The sequence below is a fragment of the Apium graveolens genome, chromosome 5 (assembly GCF_009905375.1).
Source record: "Apium graveolens cultivar Ventura chromosome 5, ASM990537v1, whole genome shotgun sequence".
Lineage (NCBI taxonomy): Eukaryota > Viridiplantae > Streptophyta > Magnoliopsida > Apiales > Apiaceae > Apium > Apium graveolens.
In genome coordinates, this window is record NC_133651.1 from 285,377,709 (window position 1) to 285,398,663 (window position 20,955).

Below are 20,955 nucleotides of genomic sequence, written 5' to 3' on the forward strand. Positions count from 1 at the left end.
AGGGAAGAAGGCCATGATAAAAGAAATTGTCCCTCGAGATTATTAGGAAAAAAAGGAAAAAAATGATTGTAATTTCTTATCATGTACTTTGAAATATTAATAAATTTTAATTAAATATTTTCAATGTTGTTAATGTTAGTACTTGTTGTCATTATTAATAATCCCAAAAAAAGAAGTGACTCCAAGAAAAAAAATTTGAAAAAAAAGTTATTTTTGAACATTTTTTTTTTCAAAATTAGGCAGAAAGTTTTCTGTAAAACAGAAAAAGTAATATATAAAAAATAAATCATTTGCAAGTGCAGTGGCCAATCTACAAAATTATGCAAAACCCAGTTTACCCCCGCAATGAAACATTGCGGAGGTATAATATTTATGTTTATTCGACATTATTAATGTTTAACATTATTAATATTTTCAAATATTCAAGTATTTTCATTTATTATTAAAAATATTGAATAATTAAAATATTTAAATATCAAAAATATTTTTCTTTGTTATTTTAATATTTGTTATTAAATATTTGAAGGGATTTGAATTTATTAATTTCATTTAATATTTCAATACTTTTAAAATATTGAATATTAAATATTAAATATAATATTTAATTTACTATAAAAATATTTTATAGTATTTTTTAATATACAATCTTTAATCAGAAATATTAAGAATAATATCTTATTAAATTAATATTTATGTAGATAAAAAAGTATTAATAAATGAATTAATATAGATAAAGGGTAGAAAGGGAAATGGAGTATGTGGGCCGCAATGAAACATAGCGGCAGTAGCGGATCCCAGTCATTCATTTTTTCCTTCGAAATTTGTTGGTTATAAGTGGTCTCTATCCACCGACCATTATAGAAACCAGACACATGCTCTGTATTTTCTAAATTTAGGACAAATAACAGAAATTTTATCTGTTTTCTTGCAATATTCCTCCCTTATTCCCTCTTCTCTTATTCTTCTTTTTGTTTTCTCCTCTGTTTATCTTTTCTCTGCATCTCTCTCTCGTCTCTCTCTCTCTTTCCATTTCCGTGTTGGAGGAAGCGGGCGAAGGTTCGGAATCTCCACGACAGGGAATCCGTCTTCGGTTGCCGAGAACTCCGATTGCACGAAGGAGGGAGAAGAGAGAAGACAGACAGACAGAGGCTAGTAATAATAATTGAGATTAATCATCAACATTATTATTATTATAATTATATACATTGTGAATCAAAGTGTTTATAAAAGCAATATTTTTTATATAACAATAATTGAATAGTATGCAAAGAGGAGGGTGAAGAAAGAAGAGAGGGTGGTTAACGTGCAATGTGGGAAGAAACGAAAGAGTAAGAAGAAATAGAAGAATCAGAAGAACAAGAATAAGAAGAAACAACAGAAGGTATCATCATGGTCGTCATTATATTTTCATCATTTCAACGTCATAATAGTGATAGTAATAATAATAATAAGAAGAAGAAATGAATGAATGAATGAATAAAATAATAATTCAGGAAGGAAGGAATTAGAATTTGGAGGTTCTTGCACGGCACAGAAAGGCAGGCTTTTACCGTAATCCATTCCTTTTCTTCCCTTGTCATTTCCTCCCCCACCCCCGTTGCTTTAATTCTTCCCTTTCTCAGCTCCTTGCCATTTATATACATTCACATTAACATACATTCTCCTCATTCTTCCTGTCAGCTAGCCAGCCAGCCAGCCAGCTTCTCGATTTTGTTTTCAAGCTTTTTCTTAGTTTGTTGTCGACTTTTCTTAAGGTACGTGCAGCATGCTTATATTCCGTGCCTTCGATTTCATATTGATTGATTCCTTGCATCTCACCCTACATGTTGTATTCATTTAGTCTCCTTCTCTGTATGTAGAAGACATATTTTATGCATTCAAACAACTGCCTACTGTTACATTGAACTTTCGTCTTTTCTTCACTCCTAACCGATCTGGATCCACTCCACCAAAGTGTTTCACATCCATTTTGACTTTTTTTCCTCATAATTAATTGTTGTCCAAGGAATGTGAATTATGACTACTATTTCTACTTAGTTCAGTCATTGTTTGAATCGTTATTTAACTACTTCTGTGTTGCGTATCACTAAATTAGTACTGTATTATGCTTTTATACATGTGAACTGTACATATCAAAATTTACCTATTATTTACTCTTAAATTGTTTCTTGTTACCTAATAATTCAATGAGATCTTGAATTAGATTTTAGTTTTCCAGCTTAAGTTTTATTTCCGATTTCCTACTTGTTAAATAACCTAGTACATTTCACTCCCATCCAACTGTTTCTTGCTTGCTGAAATTTTCATCCATTAAATTGGCTTTTGTATGCATTAATTTATTGGCGGGAGCCACACACGAAGCTCAAGTTCTTTCTTTGTCACTGAATTTAGGATCCACAATGCCATCTGAGGTACATGCCTTGTCTCCGTCGTCATATTTTTCTGAGGTATTCTATTATTATATTCATCACATTTAGATAGGATTGTGAAGTTCATACGTCATTTTGGTATTATACCTCCCCCCTCTAAATAATGCATTGATTCCCGTGGTAGCTCATCTCTTCTCTTTCTGCCCTTGGCAGAGACAAGTTGGATTCTGGAAGACAGAAAGCATGCCTGAAAACCACGGTGTGTTTTGATATCACTCGTTAAGCAATAACAACTCCGTTCTTAATATCTATATTCTATCAAAACTTGGTGTCTGTAAAAATCCATGTATAACATGCTTGAATTTTGGATCTGACTGATGGCAGCAAGAAATTTATATAATCCCGTTATGCATTGATTAATACTCCGAGTGTGTCAAAAAATGTTGGAAGTTTTTACTAATTCAATTTTTTAGAAGAGTTAGAGTTGTATTAAGGTGTTTCTCTCACAAGCAGAAGAGAGGTATGGGTTGTAGGTGTTGTTTAATTATATTATTAATTCAAATTGATGAGTGCTTACAAGGCAGGTTTTTCTTTGAAGTAATGACTGTCCACTTTGGTTAAATATCCAAAGTCATTACGGGCTGTACACATAGTCTAGTGGTATATTCGAACATTTTTATAGAATAAAGATCCACAAATCAATGTTGCATAACCTTTGATTAGATTTGGCTGTAATGGTTTGGTTACCGCTGATACAAAGCACACGGTACCTGCGTTATTAGTACCTATTTCCAGTGCAAATGTAAGTTTTAGCATTTGTTATTATTGACTGTTGTTATTGCTACTAAATTTTAGTTTCGCCAGGCTTAAAAGGAGAAGGAATGCTGCATACAGCAGATAGCAATCTTCTTGGTTCATCACCACTGGACAATCGTATGTTTATGTATTCTTCTTTGGGTATATGCATTGATATCTAATTAAGTACTAATCTAGTCTCATATCTAACAGACGGGAAGAAAACTAATATGGTGGGTCCTTGTTACGAGAATGGCTTCTTTTCAAGCCCTTTTTCGGAGCTATTGAGTCAGAAGAGTGAGTTTCAGTAACTAGATCAATGCTTACCTACATTTGTTCGTATACTTATATGTCTTGTGTCATCTCTGTTAATCATTCTTTCTACCATCACAATCATGGATCTTCAGTCAATATGTAGCTCTTGATGTTTAGGTGCAGTGAGATACTGAACAACTGGTTTATCTTCTCCTACTGCACAATAGTTATTTCTCAGATTCTTACATCTCTGGTAATTGATGCAGTGACATTGTCACCCAGTGATGCTCATAATGGCCGCTTCTTTTCTTCTACTTCCAACTATGACGAAGAGGAACCACTTGAATCACTAGAAGAAATTGAGGCCCAAACTATTGGAGATCTTCTTCCTAGTGACGAGGACTTGCTTCTGGGGGTGACTGATGGTTTTGACTATCACACTCGACCTACTAATGGGAATAATATAGAAGATTTGGACTTTTTTAGCAGTGTTGGAGGGTTTGACTTGGGAGAAGAAAAAATAAGTTTGGACAGATCAACTGGCAGGTTGGGGGGATCAAATGGTTCAATCGCTGGGGAACACCCATCTAGAACACTTTTTGTGAGGAATATAAATAGCAATATTGAAGATATTGAATTGCAAGCTATTTTTGCTGTAAGTTGCTTTTGGTGACTTTAATTTCTTAAATAGTGTAATAGTTAGTTGTAAATTGTGGTCTTGATGAGGTTTCACCTGATCTGTTTTTTTAAACTCATTTATAGCAATACGGAGACATCCGCACTCTCTATACAGCTTGCAAGCATCGAGGCTTCGTTATGATATCATATTATGATCTAAGAGCAGCCCAAAATGCCATGAAAGCACTTCAAAACAAGTTACTAAAGCATAGAAAGCTTGACATACATTTCTCGATTCCAAAGGTATGTTTTGCTACTTAAGTTTCGCCCCACTTTGCAAACTTTAAATGTTAATTTTTTAGTATTTGCTACTTCCAAATCCCCTACTAAATTTTAAATTTTAGTATGTGCTACCTCCAAGTCCCCTACCTTTCCCCCTGCACAATTTCAAAGTTTTATTTGGTACAATCAAATCAGTTAGGCCACAAACAACTAAACAGAGTGTAGGCTGTAGACATTTATATAATTCAAGTTTATCTTTTTTCAGAGTTTCATTATAACAACTGTAAGCCAAAACTGCATGATAAATTTAAACAAACAACCTCTACCTTTTTTTATTTTTTTTCTAATCTGAAGCACCAAAGGCTTACTAAGACTGGGACAGATGGATTTCCGTCTTTTCAAACATAATAAATTTTGGTGTAAGAAAATCAAGGAGAATATTAATGGTTTCTCCAGATGATTTGGTCTACACTATTTGCAAGCATCTGCGTCCAGTTGCTAGATTTTCATTACCAGCATACGAAACAAATTAAAGTGCTTAAAATGGCCATTCTGTCCGACTATCACATTATTTGCTATCTTAAGACTATCAGCTGAACTTATTGTTTCAAGTTAGTAGCCCATTTTAAACAAGTCAACTTGGTTGTATATACTTTCAGAAAATTTTGAATTTGTCTACTTAATAAACATGAAATCTGCATCTGTAATTTCTTTTTAATGTTCAATTAAAGAACAGTTTAATTGGTTGGCTCAGCAGACAGATATTAAATAGTCTGCTTTGCTGAAAAAGAAACCATTAGTCACCCCCGCCTGGCTTCCTAAAGAATTTGATTCCTTGTCCGACATATCTTTGCACCTAAAGGTGGCCTGTAAAATTTCCCTGACAACACTTTTGACAATTTCTGTACTTAAATGCTGGCATGGTTTGTAAATGTTTGTAAGACAAGAGGCTGATTCGGTCAGTTGTGCGCAATTATGTCTCATTGGTTCTCCATTTATTAGGACAACCCTTCAGAGAAAGATTGCAACCAAGGTACTCTTGAAGTTTCTAAGCTTGATTTTGCTGTGACAAATGATGAATTCCGGCAACTATTTGGTGTGTATGGAGACATCAAGGAGGTAATATATTAAAAACTCTATATTAGACTTTAAAAAAATGTATTTAGCATTTTAGGAAATTGACCAATTGCTTCTGGATTGCAGATTCGTGATGTTCCATATAGGTCTCATCACAAATTGATAGAATTCTATGATTTTAGATCTGCTGAGGCTGCTCTTCGTGCATTAAACAGGAGTCAATTGGCAGGGAAGCTTGATCTAAGACATCCTGATGGTAATACAAGGTAAGAGTGTACAGTATAAAATTGTTCAATATTTCTTTGTCCCGCACTTGAAAGAAATCAGACTAGAACATCTAAAACCAAAAGTCAGTTCTATATGTCTTAAAAATTTAAAATACATGGTTACAAATACTTGAATGTCGAGCTCTTACTATCAAGAAGAGAGGGGTATGCGCTAGGCTAAGCCTTGCAGATAAGTCCAAGTGTCCTTTCCTTGACCATATGGACATTTTCGTTTCATCTTTCTTTCCCTTCATCTGAATTATTTCTCTTCTTACTTTTCCATTTCTGGTTTCCTTTTTTCATTACCATGCATTTGTTTCCAGTTTTATGCAGTCATTTCCTGAGCTCAGGCAAGATGAATTCAGTCCATATCTGCAACAAAGTAGTTCCCATAATTTCACTACAGGATTTGGTGGTATGATTGCTTTCATATTGTATACTTTCTCTTCGTCGACCAAATCAAAAACTGTGTTACAACATCCAGTGATTGTTTACAGGACCAGCTTCACATGGGCAAGTAACATCATTTAGTATGGAGAACAGCGATGTACTGGATGCTGACTATTCAAAGGGAGCCCCGTTTGGTCAATATCAAGATATCGCATTTCAAAATGGGATATTATGTAGTGTTCCAAGTAACTTATCCTCTGTCATACATCAGTCCAGCATTCCTGAATCTGGTCACTTGTTAAACAAAAAAAGCATGGAAATTCCCAGTGCACTAAATTTCCATCCATATTCACTTCCAGACTATCATGATGATTCTGGTAAGTTCACTTTCACTCCCTACAATTCTGCAGGATCAACGGCTTTAAATGTTAGTGCTAAATAGTCAGAAACACTGGGAAATCAAGAATATTTGTAGATTCGTGAAGTGGCAAAACAAGTTTTAGTGTCAGACTGAATAAAGGTTGTTAGCAAAGATATTTAGAGGTGTCATGTATGTAAAGTTTGCTGTCCATCGACTTGTTTAACAATATACTAATACGAAAAGAATTACACAGCTTATAGAGAAATTATTGCGACCAAATACACTTCGTATTGATATTCTGATCTCACCCATTTGTGTTTTCATTCTCAGCTTTTTTATCTACTGGAAATGAAAGTTATGCCCCTCCTGCACCACCTCATTATATGTGGAATAGTTCACCTAAGCCTCAGGGGATGACGTGGTCGAATTCACCATCATATGTTAATGGGATTTGTTCTCCTCAGCACTTGCAAAGACTGCATACAGTTCATAGACCACCGTATCATATGTTGAGTACAAATTTACCCATAAATAGCCATCAGGCGGGATCGGCTCCATCTGTTGATCCTTCTCTTTGGGACATAAGGCATGTCTATGCAGGGGAATCCCCTGATGCTTCATCTTTTCAACAAGGATCCGTTGGAAATATGAGAATGACTAGCAACTCACTGCATCCTTTAGAAATTATTTCTCCAAACATCTTTCCCAGTTTTGGTGGAAATTGTTTGAACCTGTCAATTGCTTCAAAAGTACTGCAATCACCTCAGAACTCTATCATGTATCCCAGCAGCAGTCAAATGTATCCTAGGATGAGCCCATTTGATTCTTCTCGTGAACGATTGAAGGGCCACCGAAATGAAGGACGTTCCAGTCAGGCTGACAACAAGAAACAGTTCGAGCTTGACATTGACCGCATAATCCGCGGTGAAGACAAGCGGACAACACTCATGATAAAGAACATTCCCAATAAGTAAGTATATATCATATATCAATTGTTATTCCTTCAGTTATCGAATGCAGTGATTCTAATTCGAAGACAAGATCGTTAGGGATCAAAAACAAGCTAATAATGGTTCACAGATTAATTTGAATGCTTCTCCCCCCACATTTAGGCTTTTTCTTTATCCTTAATGCTTTTATTACTACCTCTACGGAGACATAGTTTAGCATTATGCTTAATGCGTTTTATGTCTTTAGTTTTTAGTAAAACCTTGCAGACATAGTCATGTCATTTGTTATTACGCTTGATAGTTGATAGATATGTTAATGTCAGTGATATTATCTATTGTTAATTTCTTATTGTGTTTCATGTTTAGGGATAATCTGGGATATTGTTTGAAGATGTCTTGATTCTTAAAAGTTACCCCCATAACATAAAGATACTAAAATTTTAAAGGAAAATCTATTGCTACTTTGACATTATTGCAATCTAAGAGCATCTCCAAGACTAAAAAATCCATAGCTAAATAATCTAGGTGTCATCTAGGTATGATATATGTGGTAATTTTAGAAAATATGTAAAAAAAATTGCACTCCAGTCTTGTAACCCCTTAGCAAAAAATATAGACAATCACTTTTAGTAGACTATATTTGTACAACCATAATACCCTTACGTATAATTTTACATAATGAAAATATAGATAATACCATTGAAGTATAATTCAAATCCCATGACTAAAATTCTAAAAATCGATGATAGCTAATCATTATAGCCAACCATTTTACATTTTAACATTGGAGATGCTCTAAGTACTTCAACCACATTTCTTTTATGACAAATAATATGAACAATTTGCTAAATTTGTATGTCCAATTACCTTAAATGTAACATTGTACTAGTTAATTATCTGGGATTTGGGCAAAGCTCACTTGGGTAATCCCATCTAAAAAGCAACCTGGAGCGAATGAGGATGAATTTTAAGAGTCTAATGATGATTGGTGAGTGTCTATCACGCTGTCTAGACCAAGTGAAATCAAATTGGTTTATCACTTGGAAATCAAGCAGTATAAAATGTCCAACAAAGTAGTAATATTTAACACTGCTAATGTGGTGGAACTTTCCTATTTTCAACTGCATCTGTACTGTTATTAATTCAACTGAGAGCTTTTTGATTATTATTTTTCTTATTTTCCGTCTTTTGTCTCTTTATGTTCTCTGCTGTGCACTATTTTGGACATCTCTTATGACATGATGTTAATTGTAGATATACTTCAAAAATGCTCTTGGCTGCAATAGATGAGCGTCATCGAGGGACTTATGATTTTATCTACTTGCCCATTGATTTTAAGGCAAGTGTGTTCTCATTATCAGTGCGGTCACTTGTAGTTCAGTTTGAAGTTGTTGAGCAAGGGCAATTGTAAGATGGTGGTATCCTAACTGTTTTGCTTCACTTCTGTTGCAGAATAAATGCAATGTGGGTTATGCATTTATAAACATGACTGATCCTTCCTTGATAATACCATTCTTTCAGGTTTGAACAACTCATGTTATTGCATGGGATATTTTTCCGTCTGATACATAACTAAAAATATGTTTAAGGGAAAATTCTATAAAGAATATATGATACTGTCAGGCATTTAATGGGAAGAAATGGGAAAAATTCAATAGTGAAAAGGTAGCATCACTAGCTTATGCGCGCATACAGGGAAAAGCTTCCCTTATCGCCCACTTTCAGAATTCAAGCTTGATGAATGAGGATAAGCGCTGCCGTCCGATTCTGTTTAAAACAGAAGGACCCAATGCAGGTGATCAGGTATGACAATCAGTGAACTTCATGATTGTATACTTCCATAGTTGTCATGTGTCCAAATTAGTGATATAATAATACTCATTCCCGTCCGTTCCCTTTTCTATGGCTTCAGGTGCCATTTCCTATGGGCGTACATGTTCGTTGCAAATCCACGAAAAACCGAACTGGCATGAATGATAAGAATCAGTCAGAAAGCTCAGCATACACAAGTACTGAAGAGGAATATTTAAGTGGGGACTCTTCTTCACGTTCATCAAGAGATGCAGATTAAGCAAAGCCACTCAAAAGTGGGAACTAACCTTTTCAGAATTTGACCAACTGATACAAACAAAGATCTTTCCGTAAAAAAAGTGTACATTAGGGAAGTGATTATTAAATCCAGTTTTGATGCTTCTGGAAAGTCTTTTGGAGAATGCTTGACGAAAAGTAATGGCATTGGGAAAACACCAGTGAAAAGAAGTCGCGAGGCCGGGGGCTCCAAATTTTGGACACTCTTGGAGGAATTATGGAACCAGCATGAGGACAGTCTTGAAGTGGTATATTGTACAAAAGCTTTTACAGTATGGACCAAGAGGCTTCTTCTGCTCCTCTCCCCCTGTTCCTTTTCCCGGCATTTGTTCATCTTTTTATAGATGGTTCTTCCTTTTTCTTGTTTGTTTTTTCTGATTTCTTTTTGCTAAGAGATCACTCCATTTCGCTGGATTTTGTTCTCAAATAAAAGGAGAAATTTTAATTTCATGAAACCGACCATAACTTGTTTTGAACGTTTCTTCTTGAAAGATTTGCCCCCCTTCTCAATTTTAAACGTGAAAAAACTACAAAATACCGCACAACTTTCTAAACATATACAATCAATAACATTTCTATACTACAAAAAATTCTAAAAATTTCTAAACGTGAAAGAAGTAAAATGTACGAGGACCATGCCCTTGCGAAGAGAAGGAAATCCGTTTCCGTGAAGACCCACGGCGGCTTAGGGCAGCAAAGCATTATATATATACATATATGGGCTACTCGAATAAAAATCAATTTAAAATAGAAACCGGAAACCAAATAATTTTTTTAAAAAAAACTAATTCGAAATATAAGACATATGGTATGCAAATCGATCATTGAGAGATGTAGAAAAATACAGTGAAATCGGATTTTAAAAAAAATTACGGTTTGATGGGAAAAATCAAATTAAAAACGGAGGAAAAAAGCTGAAATTGGGTGTGGGAGAGTGCATAGTAGTTGGGTGGGATGATTTAGGGGGATCATTAGATTAGGTAGATCTAATGACTTAGATTAGTTCCTAATTTCTATTTTAATTTTAATTTATATTTGATCATTCCCCTATATATATATATATATATATAGGCTACTCCAATAGAATCCAATTTTGAATAGAAACTGGAAACCAAATAATTTTTTAAAAAAAATTAATTCGAAATATAACATATATGATATGCAAATCGATCGCTGAGAGATGTAGAAAAATATAGTAAAATCAGATTTTTAAAAAAAACTTATAGTTTGACGTGAAAAATCAAATTAAAAACGGAGGGGAAAAGCTGAAATTGGGTGTGGGAGGGTGCAGAATAGTTGGGTGGGGTGATTTAGGGGGCCCATTAGATTAGGTAGATATAATGGCTTAGATTGGTTCCTAGTTTCTATTTTAATTTTAGTTTGTATTTGATCAATCCCCTATATATATATATAAACTCAGGGCTACTCCAATATAAACTCATTTATAATGAAAACTAGAAACTAAAATAAAAAAAATTGTCAATTATGTCGAAATATAGCACATATGGTATGAAAATTGATCGTTGGGAGATTTAGAAAAATACACTGAAGTCGGATTTAAAAAAAAAACTTATCATTTGACGGAAAAAATCAAATTAAAAACGGAGGGGAAAACTGAGATTATGTGCGGGATGGTGCAAATTAGTCGTGTGTTGTACTTTTAGGAACCATTAGATTAGATTGATCTAATTGTTTAGATTATTTTCTAATTTTTATTTTAATTTTGATTTCTATTTGATCATTTGCCTATAGATATTCTTACAAAAAAAAATAACAATCATCCCAAACTCAAAAATTCGCTTGACCCGCCGAGTTGAAACACTGAGTCGTCACCGAGTTGCCACCGTTTGGACGAGCTGATGTAATCATGAGATTTGTCCTTCATCTGTAGTTCCTGGAACCGCCATTGTCTGCCTAAAATCATTATTGGAGAGTTTGAATCGTCGTCGTTGAGTGGAGATTGCCGAGTGAAGCATCAAATCAAAGAATTTGAGATTCTAATGTTCAGTTAGGATCAACTAAAACATAAATAAAGCATTGGATCGAATTCGTCTTTGATGTCGAGATAATGTGGAGATAATGGTTCTAAACATATACAATATTTCACTTAAAAACTTTGAGGTAGATGGTGGTGTAAAAAGTAGGAATAAGAGTTAATGGAGTATTTTTGTAATTATAGAATTTAAATAATATATATAATTTTATTATTAAAAATACATTGCATACTCATATTACTCACCAAAGGATGTCATTTTTATCTAAGAGTTAATAGGTGCAAACACGGTTGAGAAATTAATCATACTAGTTTTACAACCCGTGCGATGTACGAGTCTTCATTAATATTTTTATAGATTTTATATTTTATATTATTAATAATTGTAATTATATATTAGTTAATATTAAATTGTATATTATTAATGCGATTTGAACCATTAACTTTATTATTATGTTTATAAATAAAAATGTTTATTGTTTGCGAAATTCGAATTTGAGAACTTGACTAATCATGTATAAATAATAATATAAATATTTGTTGTTGTCGGGATCCAAACCTAGAAATTTGAGTTGTGTATATTCTTTTGTATTCTAACGATCATGATTATTTTATTAAAAAAATATGACGACTATGATTAACGGTAACCAAACCAATCAAGAAAATGGCAGACCAAATTATACCTCATTCTAATTAATATAGTTTATTATAGATATATAATAATAATAAATATTTATTGTTGTCAAGATTTGAACCTAGAAATTTGAGTTGTGTATATTCTTTTGGTATTTAGATCTAACGGTCCTGATTATTTGATTAAAAAATTGACGATCATGATTAAGTATGACCACACCAACCAAAAAAAGGACATATCAAATTATAACTCATTCCGGTTATTATAGTTTAGTATAGATAACTAGTAATTAAGTTGTGCTGACGGATGTCGTATAGATAATATTCAAAAAAATAATTATATATATAAATAATAAAATAAATTATTTATATATTTTGAATTATACTAATTGGTCTCACCAGTTTTTGGTCGATACTCATTCCAATAAATCATTATTTTTATTTTTAAATGAAAAACTATATATAGATAAAAACAAATACCATACACAATAAGAAATACTTGAGTACTAAAATTGATATGGATTGAAAATACATCTTAAAGACACAATAATAACACTGGGACTTCTTGTCCTAAAGCCCAGCACAGACCTTTCCTGATGATCTGAACCCGCCATTCTCTAAAGATATAATGAATGCCCGCATATCAATAAATTTCAAGATGACCACCATCAAAGCTTATGATGGTATTGGCGACCCTACTAACAATGTCAGGATGTTCTCTAAGGTGGTATAGCCGTCTGCCCCCAAACTTGATTGGATCTTTCAAAGATTTGAGCCAGGCTTTTATAAAGCAATTAATCAGCGGCAGAGTACACGAGAAGAGTTCGGCTTCTCTCATGGGCATAATTCAAGGAGATAAAAAGTCTCTTAGGGACTACCTGAACCGATTCACGAAGGAAGCTTAGAAGGTCCCCGATTCTTTAAGATGTCCATGGAAAAACACCCTCCCGAAAGTATGCTGCAGCTTCAGGATAGGGCTGGGAAGTACGTCAAGGTGGAGGAAAGTATGAGGAAGATAGCGGTGAGTAATGATCCCACTAGCAACAAGAAGCGAAAGACAGATCCAAATACAAGTATCCTCGAACCGACAAAGGCTTTGACTCCTCTTCTAAGAAGAATCATCAACCAAGGTTCACTGAATATGCAAGGTTAAACGCTCCAAGGAGCCAGATCCGTATGGAAATTGAAAATGACAAAGAGTTCAAATTGCCGAAGCCACTAAGGGGAGACCCCGGGAAAAGAGACAAGAGTCGATACTGCAGGTACCACAAAGATGTTGGTCATGATACTGATGACTGTAGGCAACTCAAGGATGAGATTGAGTATTTGATCCGAAGAGGAAAGTTCGGACGTTTCACCAAGGGTGAAGAGGCTGGAGGCCAAAAAAGAGACAATGATCAAAGAGATGATGATCGAAGAGGTAATGACAGAGATCGCAACCCACAGCCCTGAGGGGAAGTAATCAACATGATCTCAGGAGGTCCTGCTGCAATTGGGACTACAAGTAACTCTCAAAAATCTTATGCGAGAGAGGTGATGAGCATAGTCGGAGAACCGTCTAAGCGTTCTAAGTCGGAGATGATGTTTGAATACGGTGACCCAGATCTTGAAGGTTTGAAATTTCCTCAGGACGATCCTCCGATTATCTCCCCAATAATTGAAAATTGTCCTGTTATGAGGGTCCTAGTGGACAGTGGAGTTTCTGTGGATATTTTGTTCCATGACACATTCATAAGGATGAGCTACAATGATTTTCAACTAACTTCATCTGATGCACCCATCTACGGGTTTAACCATGTGGAATGCAAAGTTGAAGGGGCAACACAACATCCCGTAACTATTGGCAAAGAGCCCAGAGAGGCCACGCAGGTGTTAAACTTTCAGGTTATTAAGCCATCCTCTATTTATAATGTCATCATGGGTAGAACAAGGATCCCTGCGTTTAAGGCCATTGTAATATCCCATATTTTCAATATTATTATTATAATTATTTGGAATTATTTATGTGATTTTATGTGAATTTTCGTGAATTATCTGATAAGTGGAATTGATGTTTGGGTGTTTAGATGTGATATTATTTGTGTATTTGAATTTTTATATGTTCAGAATAAAATATAGATAATTGTGATATTTTTCTGGTAATTTTTGGACTGTTAGATGATTTTATATTAATTTATGAATTATTAATTATTTTATGAATAATTACCAAAATTATTTTATAAAGCCGGGAATCATCCGACTTCAATCCCCGAAACTTTTCCGAAAACTCCTTCCTAACCTAATCTGGTAATTCCGGACATTTTCCGTGTTTTGACTTTTTCGATTCGGATTACGGTTTGACCCGTGCGCGGCCCGGCGCAATATTTTCGATACGATAGTTATTTCGGTAATCAATAAAACCCGTATTCTCGAAAGACGGGATATTTTTACGTTATTCTCGTATATAATATTTTATAAAAAGCTCGGTTTTGATAATTATCCAATTTTGGTATTGAATCGGATCGTTATTGCAGTTACTTAGCGGCTAAGCAACTAATTTAATGATCCAAAATGATCCAAAACGATCCAGAACGATCTAATATTCCATAAATATAAATAGCCTATTTCTTATTTCGTTTATTCCGTTTATTCATTTGCAACCAGTTAAAACACCGTAAATACAGAGAAAAACCCGAGAAAACCGATACGTTCCCGAGAATCAAACACACGAACGAAGGCGTTATCGAACTCCGATTCGGGCTTGCAGCATATCAAAACGAAGCTCTCGAAATCTTCTTTCTGAATCAATCATCAGTTTTTGTCCAGAAATCATGTTAATTTTCTTATTTATTTATTTATATTCGAATTATTTAATAATTAAATTATGAAAATTTGTTCTTGAGGTTGTTGATATGATTTGATGATTCCATGTTGTAGAGCATGTTTTTCTGGTCAATTTGGTATATTATACTTCCAAAATAGAGTTCAGTATCATATAGAAATTAAGGTTTGAATTTTCTGGAAATTATTTGAATATGTGTTCTTGGTGTTCTTGAAGATTTCTGAGAATCAAACCCAAATTTGAGGGTGATGCAGACTTCAGAATTTGAAGTATGAGTAACCAAAACGTTCATATTTTCATGTTCTTTCTGTTTAAGCCATCAAATCATTCAAACGATTAGTAATTTTCAAAATTCGATTTTAGGGTTTTTATTCGAAAATTAGGGGTTTCTTATTGGATGATTTTTGGATTATTTTGATGATATGAACTGATTATACATGTCTTAAGCTTCGTTTTGGCATTGGAAGTGTGATTTTTGGTTAAGAATTGCTCAGATTCGCTGTTTCACCGGACTTGGAGCTTGAGGTCGCCGGGTTTAATGGAGTGGTGGCCGGTTTTGATGTTCGAATGGTTGGTTAGCACAGTCGTTGCTTAATTCGTAATGTTGTGTATGTGTTTGCGTTGTTGGTGTCAGAATCGGGGTCGAAGGGCATCGTTTACGCCTTCGTCGGAGCTCGTCGGAACCGAAGTAACTCGCCGGATTCTGCACTTTTTCCGGTGAGTTCTTCGTGTTCTTGGCGACCCGATAACCCGGTTGCCTGACCCGATTTCGACCCACATTTGATTCTATTTCTCCCAATTCAATAGTCTGAAATCTGTTATGCAGATTTTTGTTTTAAAATAAATCAAAATTCAGTTTCTTTTATTCTGAAAATTCATTTTATTTTAAAAATCATTATTTTTAATTTTAATTTGAAAATTTATTTTAATTCAAAAATAAATCCAAATAATTTAATTAATTAATTTTAGTTGATAATTAATTATTTAATTAGTCAATTAATTTAAATATTAATTGATTAATTAATTTAATTAGTTATTAATTAATTTTAATTGATTATTTAATTAGATTTAATTATTTAAAATTGATTTAAAAATTTCTGAAAAATAGTTTCGAGCTTTAAAATATTATTTTAAATTATTTTCCAGGCTCGATAAATCTTATAAAATTATTTTAGGGTGTTCGAACCCTATTATTTTATTATTAAATGATTCGGAGATTGTTTTTATTTCGAAAAATGTTCAAAAATTCATAATAAATCAACCATTCGTTTGTTTAATACGAAACGAACGCGTACAGACTCAGAAAAATATTTCGCTTTCAATAAAAATACTTTCGAGACCCAAATTCTTTTGTTTCGAAAGGTCGCTTGTTTTACGAATCATTTTGAGTCGATTTTTGATCGATAAATCATATTTTGACCCGATTTCAGTTTTAAACATACCGAGTCGAACCTTTTGACGAACTGAGTCATATGTGATATGAATTAAGTGATACATGAGTTATGTGCTTATGTGCTATATGAATTATGTGTGTGTGTGGATTAAGATTCCTGTGATTGTCTGTTATATTTATGTGCGGGTTATCGTATGGGTAGACAATAGGGTTTTGACGCGCATTTCGTCGAGTTATTACCGTTTAGACGATTAAAGTTATATCTTTTAATTATAGATGCGGATCATTCGAGTTGATCAAGACAATACATTGGATAAAGAATGGAATGGAATGGTATTGGATATCTGGCTTCTAGCAATCGCAGGAGCAGTACATTAGTAAAGTGTTGAAAAGAAAGACGGTGATACTTTAAGACAGAATGTCAGAATAGATGCGTGTTTGCGAGTGTGACTAACTGCTAAAAACCCAAAGGCAAGTATCCCTAACTTCACTTATTGTTCAAGTGACGTTATTTTGAATTATATTATGCAAGCACCCTAACCTCACTTATCATTCAAGTGACATTTATTTCGATTCATATTATGCAAGTACCTCTAACTTCACTTATTGTTCAAGTGATATTTATTTTAAAATTTATCATGCAAGTATTGCTTTCCCTATTCAGTTCGGAATAGATAAATGTTTTACATATCGCTGAATTAAATGATTCTGTTTATGCAAGTACTCTTCTGCTGTTCTATGTTCAGAATAGCTAAGTGATTTTACTTATCAAATTACTGGATTTACAAATGTTTTGGGTTTTGAGAAAATGAGTTGGTTTTGCGAGTATTCCTGCCCAAGTAAATGGGGGAATAAAAGTTTTTAAGGGTGTCGAGTATTATGACCCCTTTCAATAAAATGTTTTTAAGATTGGATGGTTGCGTAAGAGGCCGTGACGGCGGTCCAGTGTGAGCTATATGTTATACAGGATATAACACCTTGCTAGGCCGATATGTGCCTTGGGTGCCCCTTTGTTTAGTTGGATATGCTTCGGCATACCGGTGTTGCTCCGCGGCTGATCACCGGCGGCAACACACCGTCGTTCGAGGATTCCAATCTAAATTATGATATTGTTTTGATATTCATAGAATAAATGATTTATCAATTGATTCTGTTTTGGATTAGAAATACTGATTCTGTTTTGGATTAAAGTGAATTGTGGTTTTGATTCAGTTTCTTATTTTTTTGCTGATACTTACGTTGTTGTTAAATATCAAAGGTGGTATTAGTATAGATGATTGATGTTGACTTCAGTATGGAATGTTGTGAGCATCAAAGTTCGTATTTATATCTAATTTGATATAACAACAAAATAAGTATTAATTTCAAGAGTTCGGTTTTGAGTAAAGTTTATGATTCATTCCATGATCATTGTTTCATGTTATTGTGGTTTACGATATTTCCGTAAACACTGTTTTTTATGAGTTTTATTCTCGTCAAGATTCAAAGTATTGCTGAAGCCTTTCGCTGGAAAGTATCAAAAAGAGTTTTATGATTCAGTAATTATGATTTGATTTTAAAAATGTTCTGCGCTTATGCAGATGCCCATTTTATATCAAAACGACCCTATATATGCTATAATTAACTTGCTGAGCATTTCTTTCGCTCATACTTGCCTGTTTTCAAATTTAACCTCCAGTGAGGATTAGCTTGCGCTGTTTAGCTGCGTAATTCGAGAAAGCAAAGAAGAAGCTCTTGGAAGGTGGTTGGTCCAGGGTTTGCGGACTAGTGTAAGTTTTATTATGTAAAGTTATTTATATTAGATTATATATAGTTGTATATTTTATTTGGGCCTAGTATACTTCATTTCGAAGTTATACTAGTGGGTTTAGTTTTGAGTTGGAATTTATTGAAAAGAGTTTTAAAAGAAAGTGAAAAATTTATTGTGGAATTTGGATATCTTGTTTCTAGAACTGTAACCTTAAAAGATCTTGGAGTAGTTAGGGGTCATTTATGCTAATTATCTTCCGCTGGCATTTATTTATTGATTTAACAGGTTAATTTGGATTGAAGTTTTATAGTGACGACCAAATCCCTTGACCCCGGATTTGGGGGCGTTACAGGTTGGTATCAGAGCTGAGGTTATAGTAAACTAGAAACGAGAGTGTGTAGGAGTGTGTATAGCTATGTGAGGACGTTTGAGCTCATATCGAGTTCCTGTTGGACTATCAGATATAGTGCCAACGAGTAAGTTAAGATAGGCGCATTCGTTCGAGATGGTTGTGTTGAGCTGGACGGAACTCCGGGAAGCTGCAAACTTCTATGGTGGAATCTTTCGAGACTACTACGGTTCGACGACGATGGAGATTATCGATATCCTTAAAACATGAAGAATTGTCTAGAATTGGATGACGAGTCAACAGAAGAGTTCAAATTCAAGATAAATATTAAGACTTTGGCAATACCTTCTATTTCTATAATTTCTTTTGGCCTCTCTCAAAAGAAGTAATTGTTAGAGAATATATTTCCTAACACTCATTTTCAATCCTATCTGTGTTTTAAATGTGCCAGAGGCTGTCATGAAGCCTATTTTTCAGGTTTTGATAGCTCTGTCAAGTTATTATAATTTAACTTCCACTTTTCTTATTTGGTGGATAGTTTCTTGGTAATGTGACACCACTTGCTCATTTGGTGCCATAAATTTTTTCTCTGGATTTCATTCCTTCAGAAATATCAGCTTTGAAATCTTTTCAGTTTTATTCATTTGATTTTCGATCACTTTGATATTCTTTTATTCTGACTGGGATGAACAACCCTAACTATAGGGGACACAAGGTATACATGTCTGTGTGATAGGAGTTGGATGGGACGCCATCACTTGTGTGTATTGTGAATACATGAAGGTTAACAACCTTTAGTAGTGTCTTAATTTGGACACGCAATACCAAGTTTGTTTGATCATATTGATCTCTCAGTTATTCTTTTATTTCAACAATACTTTTTCTCAAATTCAGATTTTGGTTCCGTTATGGTATCAAATACTTTTCTTTTTGAAATTCCATGATTGTATCATTCCAAATATTCGAAGGTATGTCAATTAAGTTAAGCTGAGTTATCTCAAGTCAAAGTAAGGTGGTGTGACGGAAAGTTGGTTAGAAAACCCTTAGTGCTTTCTTCTGCTGATTCCGAGGACGGAATCCTTATAAGGAGGGTAGATTGTAATATCCCATATTTTCAATATTATTATTATAATTATTTGGAATTATTTATGTGATTTTATGTGAATTTTCGTGAATTATCTGATAAGTGGAATTGATGTTTGGGTGTTTAGATGTGATATTATTTGTGTATTTGAATTTTTATATGTTCAGAATAAAATATAGATAATTGTGATATTTTTCTGGTAATTTTTGGACTGTTAGATGATTTTATATTAATTTATGAATTATTAATTATTTTATGAATAATTACCAAAATTATTTTATAAAGCCGGGAATCATCCGACTTCAATCGTTTTTGCGTTTTTACAACCCGAAACTTTTCCGAAAACTCCTTCCTAACCTAATCTGGTAATTCCGGACATTTTCCGTGTTTTGACTTTTTCGATTCGGATTACGGTTTGACCCGTGCGCGGCCCGGCGCAATATTTTCGATACGATAGTTATTTCGGTAATCAATAAAACCCGTATTCTCGAAAGACGGGATATTTTTACGTTATTCTCGTATATAATATTTTATAAAAAGCTCGGTTTTGATAATTATCCAATTTTGGTATTGAATCGGATCGTTATTGCAGTTAATTAGCGGCTAAGCAACTAATTTAATGATCCAAAACGATCCAAAACGATCCAAAACGATCTAATATTCCATAAATATAAATAGCCTATTTCTTATTTCGTTTATTCCGTTTATTCATTTGCAACCAGTTAAAACACCGTAAATACAGAGAAAAACCCGAGAAAACCGATACGTTCCCGAGAATCAAACACACGAACGAAGGCGTTATCGAACTCCGATTCGGGCGTGCAGCATATCAAAACGAAGCTCTCGAAATCTTCTTTCTGAATCAATCATCAGTTTTTGTCCAGAAATCATGGTAATTTTCTTATTTATTTATTTATATTCGAATTATTTAATAATTAAATTATGAAAATTTGTTCTTGAGGTTGTTGATATGATTTGATGATTCCATGTTGTAGAGCATGTTTTTCTGGTCAATTTGGTATATTATACTTCCAAAATAGAGTTCAGTATCATATAGAAATTAAGGTTTGAATTTTCTGGAAATTATTTGAATATGTGTTCTTGGTGTTCTTGAAGATTTCTGAGAATCAAACCCAAATTTGAGGGTGATGCAGACTTCAGAATTTGAAGTATGAGTAACCAAAATGTTCATATTTTCATGTTCTTTCTGTTTAAGCCATCAAATCATTCAAACGATTAGTAATTTTCAAAATTCGATTTTAGGGTTTTTATTCGAAAATTAGGGGTTTCTTATTGGATGATTTTTGGATTATTTTGATGATATGAACTGATTATACATGTCTTAAGCTTCGTTTTGGCATTGGAAGTGTGATTTTTGGTTAAGAATTGCTCAGATTCGCTGTTTCACCGGACTTGGAGCTTGAGGTCGCCGGGTTTAATGGAGTGGTGGCCGGTTTTGATGTTCGAATGGTTGGTTAGCA

The 20,955-nt window shown here is 33.8% G+C and overlaps 1 protein-coding gene across 15 annotated transcripts; it reads left to right on the top strand.

Moving 5' to 3' along the window:
* Positions 1-994: 994 nt before the first annotated feature.
* On the top strand, positions 995-9,901 carry LOC141659092 (protein MEI2-like 4). Of its 15 annotated transcripts, none has more exons than XM_074465832.1 (18): positions 995-1,381; positions 1,494-1,551; positions 1,681-1,754; positions 2,392-2,447; positions 2,583-2,628; positions 3,225-3,302; positions 3,378-3,461; positions 3,686-4,074; positions 4,182-4,340; positions 5,322-5,438; positions 5,523-5,662; positions 5,986-6,077; positions 6,160-6,429; positions 6,744-7,383; positions 8,618-8,702; positions 8,816-8,884; positions 8,987-9,166; positions 9,276-9,901. In XM_074465832.1, the coding sequence occupies exons 4-18, from the start codon at positions 2,400-2,402 to the stop codon at positions 9,432-9,434; spliced, it is 2,556 nt and encodes an 851-aa protein (XP_074321933.1). In that variant the 5' UTR covers positions 995-1,381; positions 1,494-1,551; positions 1,681-1,754; positions 2,392-2,399; the 3' UTR covers positions 9,435-9,901. The 15 variants fall into 15 exon arrangements, with proteins under 15 accessions (XP_074321933.1, XP_074321935.1, XP_074321934.1 ...); XM_074465834.1 differs by having other exon boundaries at positions 1,685-1,754; XM_074465833.1 differs by having other exon boundaries at positions 1,494-1,538.
* Positions 9,902-20,955: the final 11,054 nt, after the last annotated feature.